This window comes from Ornithodoros turicata, chromosome 1 (genome assembly GCF_037126465.1).
Source record: "Ornithodoros turicata isolate Travis chromosome 1, ASM3712646v1, whole genome shotgun sequence".
Lineage (NCBI taxonomy): Eukaryota > Metazoa > Arthropoda > Arachnida > Ixodida > Argasidae > Ornithodoros > Ornithodoros turicata.
The window spans coordinates 97,994,837-98,002,698 of record NC_088201.1 but is presented as its reverse complement, the minus strand read 5'-3'; the positions used below and the strand labels follow the sequence as shown (position 1 = coordinate 98,002,698).

The window sequence follows — 7,862 nt, the reverse complement described above, 5'->3', positions numbered from 1 at the left end:
CCTCTTGTTTCGAGAACGAAGGGAACCAGGAGAGTGGTATTACAGCTGGGCGAAAGTGACATTGAAACTGAAATAATTTCTTTCCTCCACTTTTCGAGTCACACAGGGTGGGGCCGCCAGTTGTTACAATGAAGCCGATTAAGAGGAAAGGGTGGAAATCGCGTAAAAACACACGTATCTCCGAATTCGTCTCAATGGTAATTAGTCGAGCTAGCCTACATATTTTTCTGCGTGTTCCGATTGGATGAGACGAATGGCGAGAGCGTGGAATGTATATAAAGGATGGCTGCTCGTTCGGTGTTGTAGTTTGGGACCTGCTGTCTTGTGTTTGCATCAGAGTTTGGAAGCATTTAGCGATGATTGTTCAGGTGAGTTACGCGACATTACTTAAGAGGACACAGCAGGCATCATGTCATACATCCTCGGATTACCACACTCGAGCACATAGCTACGGGATTTTGGTCGATATGAGGTTTTTGGTACTTGGAGAACAGTTTTAGCGTGGCAACGTAACGGAACGACAACTAAAGCAGAAGCGGCTGCACAACGCGGTGCTATCATGACTCAAAATTCAGGTACTCATGTTCCCAGGTTGTGAAACCTTCACCAATTTGTGTATTTGTCTCTCTTCCACGGTTAAAAGACAGTACTCATCTCCCTATGCTGAGCAATAGCAATAATTGTCCGTTAGATCGCTGTAACCTCGCTATACCTATAACCTATGCATGGCACTACAAGCTATTTTGAGAAAATCAGTTCTACGTAAGAAAGCGCATCTATTCTACCCGAAAATTGTATGCGCTGTACGGAATTTTTCATCATTTAATCGAGGCCACACGATGACTAAATGTTCGTGATCAGGACCTACTTGAAAGAGGTGACATCTCGTTCTCGTCAAGCTTCGAAATCTATTCAGCCGACACAAGTCCGAAGCCATAGTCAGAGATGTTGCCCATAAAGGTACCATGTACAAACCGAACTCCAGACCTCGAAAGGAAGTATAAGGATACAGCCTTCATAAGTACAGAGAAGGCAGGTCAAGTTAAACTGCTTCATCATCCATTTTCTCCTGCACCCTCGTATGTGCCTATACTTTTGTGTGCATTATTATTATGATGCATATGTTCACGGTGGGGACACGTGCACTGCTTATTATGATCGTCTCCCGCATACAGCCCTGTTACATTAAGGTCTTTTCTTTTAATTCTTTCCCCGCACACAAAATGAATTCTTATTGAAATTAAAAACGACAATATTATTATTATAAACAAAATTGGCAGGCTTCTCACATTCTGTCAGACGCGTTTCGATAGCTTTATATGCCCTATAAAGGCACGGATAGACCTATGCGGTGGTTGGCTCTTTACACCTGTCGGTTTAAAGGTACTGTAAAGCAGTAGACGAGCTGTTAACATTGGCAGCGTCATTTCAAAGCTTATTCCAAAAGAAACCCCCACTGTAAATTATATGTGCAACAGAAAACTTTTTTAATCACGACTGCAATTGCGGTGAAAAGACGCGGGGCGAACCTGGTGAGAAACAATCGCCCATTCGTCAAGCAACAGTGTTACATGTCCCCAACCCTCTATCGGCTAAGTCGTGGGCTAAGTAACCGGCTTCTTGAACTTTCTTTGTGAAGTCTGTTCTAACGAGATAATTCCTGACATATGTTGTCTCACAATGTAACAACATTGGTACATCGTGGAAATGAGTAACACAACTGTCAGCAGAGAGCCACCATGAGAGCCATGAGAGCCACCTGCGGAAAAATGCACCACGTTCGGCGAACCGGCGTCATGATGGTAGCGGTCCACAGATGCCGGTGCACGCTCACATAGTTATTGGCATGGTTATGTTTGCCGCCCTATATGGCGGGAACTGCGGAGTTCGTGTCGGGTCTTAGGCACAGGGTTGCCCGTAATATCGAATCTGAATTTTCAAAAAAAGAAACAAAACAAGAAGGATCGAGATGGGTTTGAACGAAATTTCTGGCGTTTCTATACTGAGCACCCAGACAGTCAAATGCGCAGGCAGTATAAAATTGTACGCATGCTGCTTTATAGTACCGTTAAATACGTGCAGAACTTGGTTTATTTTCCAAAGCTCGAACGTGGACAGTGATTGGGAGTACTGAAAATATTACTTTAAGTACGCTTCAAAGCACTTGTACTTTACTCGAAGTACATTTGAGATTGTGTACAACGTCATTCCTCTTGAGAGAAGTAATGAGGTGAAACACTGTCTCATCTGTCGAGCTGTCCATCGGCAGTCCTCATGCAAAATATTCTTGCTATGCGGTATATTGACACTGGGCAATCAAATTTACAAGAACAGTCAGAGAAACCAGCTGCGCAAGATCATCGCGTGACGTGGAAAGGTCATGTCTTAAAAGCGCTAAAATCCCCCAGTGTCGGGGAGATAAAAAGGATGACACAACAATGACTGAAGAACAACGAAATTTGATTGTGCAAAATTCCACTTATATCCTGTTGAAATCATGTCGAAAGGTCCCCATGTTTTTCTTCTTTGTTTCTTCTTTCTGAGCTCATGCGCTGCTTATACCCGCTTGAGCAGCGCTGGCTTACGTCACGCGTCACACGCCAGGAGAATAGGCAACCTCGCGAAGTTGCCCCGTTCTCTGATACGCTGTTTCCAAGGGTGGAGGATTTTCGAAAGGTGTGCGGCGAGCCCTTTCACCTCCACCACCGAAAGGTGTGCGGAAAAGGGGCCCGGCGCTCGTTGCAGGATACCTGCACCCGGTGTTCTTTCGCGTTCATTTTATTCGGTGCAGAACACGTCGGAAGAAGAAATAAATTTAATAAAACTAGGGTTCACCTCAGTGATTATGCACATTTCAAATTGTGTGCTTCGAACTTTACTTCAAGGTACATATGATCGGTACCTTTCCGTCAAGTACTCAAGTTCCCAACTCGAAATCGAAAAAGAAAGAGCCTAAGCAACTTTCGCGTCTTGTAGGACCAAGTGCGCCGTTGACAGGCTTGAAATGCTGGTAAGACGCCGGAACAACTACTAAATTAATATTCTTCAACGGTGAGCGGACTCGAACACGAAGATAGGCACACACGTTATGGACTGGGATAAGCAGCGCGGTAATTTGTGTGTTCAATCTGTTCCGTGCACAGAAGACTCGATTTTATTCGTCTCCCGCATAATTTTTCCGTTGTGCCCATAATTTAGGGTTTCTCGGCATGAATTTCTACACTGTTCCTTTCAGTTTGCAGTGCAATGACCATACTCTTACACTGCATACACTTAAGGAAGGTAAAAGGGAACACTTTATTACAATTAAAATGTTTAATATATAGTATACATTTATGAGACATTAATGTTTGCATGATTTTCCATTCACCGGGCACGGAATAGTGATGCTTATTTTTGTATGCATGATATTGTATGCACCTTGCATGAACTAATGTCTACCCTACCCGCAGCTTGCAGCTTTTGCGGCACTTGTCGCTGTTGCCCACGCTGGATACGTGGCACCCTTCGGTGGACACAGCAACTCATACAGGAAGCAAGATGTAAGCGCTTATCCTGTTTTCACGACGTTGTGTTTCCTTCTGTGACATAATTGTTCACAATGTGATGTTTCCTCGGTGTTTCCTATCCCCTTCATTTTCTCTAAATACAACATGATCCTCGTCTGATGTAGGGAGAAGAGCCGGGGGAGGGGGGGGGGGGTATGTTTATTAAGAAGAACGAAGGGAACAGTCAGCCAGACGGAGGTCGGCTTGCTGTTCGTGAACACAGCCGATGTATTGCAGAGTGTTGCTACTATAAGAAATACCGAGTAGTGGAACGTCAGTCATGATATCTAATGATACCAACTAATGATAACATACCATGGTCTGTGTCGCAAATGGGACCATTGTTGTAGTTGCCCCAAAGCAAGAACCTTTTGTGAGTTCCACACGGGGGTGGATCCACACACGAGCTTCTTATATTTCTTTTTTTGTTTGTTTGTTTGTTTGGGGGGGGGGGGCGCTTCATTGTCAAAGCGCGTAATTGGGGAGGTGAGAGATGGAAAACTAATGTGTAGCCTAACGTTTTTTTTTAGAGCGATCGTCCCTGCTCCCCCGGCCGCCCTCGCTGGTATAGCACTTTAAAGTAAACCGCCCCCTCAAGTTATTAATGCAATACTATGATTCACACCGACCTTTTCCTCTTGAAACGATCTGGAGTTTGGGAGACTATCATCGCGGGAAGGTGAACGGTAATTGTTGAGAAAGATACCCAAAAGTGTTGTGCAAAAACCGCGCTCACGAGATAAGAGACGCAGCAGGAAAGAGTGGGGGATAGGGTGGTTAATATGCGTCCCGGGCCGACTTCAGGGGGACCTGTGCGACATTCGTCTGGAAAGGATTCGGAAAACCCAGGGAAACCCTCAGACAGCACAGCCCACAGCAATCGAACCCTTGTCACCTCCCAGTCTCGGCGTGCAAAGCGATCATCGTAACCACTATGCCACGGGAGCTGGTCGTTCACTAATCTAGACAGGAGCATTGAGAGAGTTCCAGATGTGTTAAGTGATCACTGGCGCAACATCGTTGTTGGTCGCGCAGTTTGGCTAACACGAATACTTGTAAATTAATTTGCGTAATTGTTATTTTGGTGACATACTTGATTACATACATACATTACATTACATACATCAGGTGACATTAACATAAATGGGAAAATGAAGTAACCTAACTATTTTGGATATGCCGTCTAAAGCTATGCGAAACACTCTGCCACGGAACCGGAAGGCATAGGCAGAACCCATAGTTTATAAAAATACAGGAGGAACGCGCAGTAAGAACGCTTCTTTTGTACCACAAGGACTTCGGACGCTACAACTTTGGCTACGACATCGTCGACGGCCACGGAGCGGCGAACGGCCGCCATGAGACTGGGTCTGCCTATGGACCCGTGGTTGGATCCTACTACTTGGCTGACATTGATGGGCGTTCCCGTCGTGTTGAATACGTCGCTGACAAATTAGGTTTCCGTGCCGTCATCAAGACCAACGAGCCGGGCACTAAGACCAGCCTTTCAGCAGCAGCTCCTGTCATCTCCGCATTTGGCAAGACAGTGCCTTCGGCAGGCTTTAGCTATGGCGGTGGTCATGGCGGCGGTCATGGCGGAGGATACAGCGTCAGCTATGTTGCCGGCTTGGCTGGCAAGGGAGGCTATGGCCTCGGCGGTGGTTTCCATGGTTAAGCATATCCCTCGTTAATTAAAGGTAGGTCATGTTGTTTACCTGGGGACATCAGGGAAATGCATGTTTGAAAATTATATTGCACCAATTATTAGTCCAATTAGGATGTCACTTAAGGAGATACTCAATAATTATGATGTAATAGTAACCGATCCCAATAATGCACCCAATAGAAGTATGCAAGCATTTTGTGCAGTCTAATACAATCACGGTAACATTGCAAGCTGCTGCCTCTGATATCTGATATGAAGATAGGATAAACGCTTTGGTTGAGCAAAACATGAAAATAATCCGAATGGGATGTGCGTATTCATTGTCGTTTAATAAAATAATAGCCCTCATTAAAGGTGCTACCAATGGATCCAAAGCTGCTTTTAAAAAAACTCTGAAGAACCACCAGCTTTGTGACTGTTGTTGGCCCCACTGAGTAAGAGTGCTTGACATATTGCTGTAGCTCAATGATACCTACCGGTTTTTCTTTATGATCGATGTTTGGAAAGCAAATTTAATGTACACGATTTGTACAAATATCGCAGTTCGACTCTCTTTACTTCTTCCTATTTCTTTACAGGTCATCTCCTCAGGCAAGGGGAGAGAAAACTCCTGAGTCGTCTGCACTGTGATGTTGTTCTGCTGAGCGCGCCAAAACTAATTCATGTACATACGCTTCCTTCTCCTTATGTGCCCGCAAACATGCTTCCGCTGCTCTCGTACGCCTACACCGTATTTTGAAGCACTCGAACCTCCCTTTCTCATCATTTACATTTGTTTTTGCCGTGGCACCAAGACATAGGCCAATTTCCTTCCTGCGCCGGCGTTTCCTCGCAGTTATGTCTCGCTCGCTTATGCCCGCTCCACCACCACGCCCTTCGCTTGTGTTATCCTTGCCGACATCTCCCACCTTTCTTATGTCCAGCGTTGCGTGACAAACGCACATGCGAACAATGCAATCTTCTGCTTCGTGATGCGTGACTCGTGTAGTTTTGGTTTCCGTGCTCTCGCGCTTTTCCTAAACAAACTGCGGCCCTGAATTATTTGAGGCGTCGTACTCCTTCGGCATTGTGTTTATTGCTTGCGCTATTTCGTAACTGTGCCACTCACCCCACATAGCTAGGTTGCACCAAGTCTTTTATTGCTATCACACAGTATTACCCATAATTGTCCTGCAGCATGTATGATAGCGAAGTTCTGGAAGCCTTTTGATTCTTTGCTCAAGTTTTGAGACTTGTATATGTCGGTGTTTGTTGATGGTTGTGCGTGTTAATTTACGATTATGTCTGGCTACTGTACATAATGTGTGCTTCTGTGAGTAGTAAATGTTTGCAAACGAGACACGAGTCTTTGTTGTGGTTTGAATTGGAGCTGCACCGTTAAACGCTATGTCGAGTACCTTAAACTGAGTTGCTCTCCGGACAGATAGAATGGCGTAGGTGCAGGCTAGCTGCGCACAGATCCCCTCCGTCTCCTCTCGAACCATTCGAGAACTCATTTGCGAGAACTCATAAGAACTAGCGTATCCGGCTACGTGAGCCCACCCAGGCAGAAATCTGGAATGGGACCATTTAAAATGGTTTAACGAAGTGGTCCCACTCTGGCCCCACCCTGGTAGTGGTCCCATTATGGTCCCACTTGCCAAGTGGTCCCATGGGGGACCAGTTCGTTAAACCACTTCAGAATGGGCCACTCTGGAGTGGTCCTACTCTGAAGTGGTTCCCCATTTGGTGGATGGTGCTGCAAGTGGTACCACTGTCAGCCTGGACCCTGTGCTCCGAGACGGCCATAGCTTCAACCACTGGGTCGGGCAGAATAAAGTTGCGGATACGGAACTCTGAAGAAAACAACGTTTACTGCAGGCAAAAATCTGGAGTGGGACCACTTCAAAGTGGTTGATCGGACAGGTCCCACTTTGAGTGGGGGACTACTGACTGGGACCAGTTGAAAGTGGAACCAGCTTTACGATGGTCCTACTTGAAGTGGAACCCGTGGAATTGATCCAGTGGTCCCCTCTGCTAAGTGGGTCGGGATCCGGCCACTTAGAAGCTCGGACCACTGAATGCATGACCGAAAATAATGCGTAGAAATGCACATATTGCTCAAGTAGATACCGTTTATTCAGCTAAAAGCATACACTGAGCAGAAAGAAATAATCTATACATCTATACAAGTTCATACTACGTAGTATAAGTCTGATCACTCACTGTGTCTAGACAAAGCATATGCCTGACTGTGCGATGCACTCACGGACCACAGGGAGCTTTCGTTCGTTGGCCACCTCACATCTTGTATTTTCTTAGAGAAGATGACACATGACACTCTTGTTTTCCATGCAGGTCGATACACCCCCTGCCTCTTCACCGTACGTTCGGAATCTTCTTATCCTGTTTCAATTCAAGTTCCTCCTAAGTTTCTAAACTGAAACATCTATTTAATAGTAATCAAAACATCACGGTCATCACTCATACCTGCAAACACTCGCGACGTGCAGTCCGTTTGGCGTTTCACAGTGCGTTTTGCCCCTACGCAGTTTACGTCTTCTTGGCGTCAAAACTCTTCCGGGAAGTCGACAATGTGTTGCACAGGAACCATTGTCATCGCATTGTCTTACAAAGCGCACTAAAACACATGTAAATACTGCACAGGA

The 7,862-nt window shown here is 45.6% G+C and overlaps 1 protein-coding gene across 1 annotated transcript; it reads left to right on the top strand.

The window, feature by feature from the left end:
- Positions 1-356: 356 nt before the first annotated feature.
- On the top strand, positions 357-5,928 carry LOC135379662 (adult-specific rigid cuticular protein 15.7-like). Its single transcript, XM_064612473.1, has 4 exons — positions 357-368; positions 3,453-3,542; positions 4,843-5,245; positions 5,793-5,928. Exons 1-3 carry the CDS (start codon positions 357-359, stop codon positions 5,221-5,223), a joined length of 483 nt encoding a protein of 160 aa, XP_064468543.1. The 3' UTR covers positions 5,224-5,245; positions 5,793-5,928.
- Positions 5,929-7,862: the final 1,934 nt, after the last annotated feature.

Coding starts and splice junctions, on each gene's coding strand:
- LOC135379662 (XM_064612473.1), top strand. Junction 3,543..4,842: donor ACTCATACAGGAAGCAAGAT/GTAAGCGCTTAT, acceptor TTGTACCACAAG/GACTTCGGACGCTACAACTT.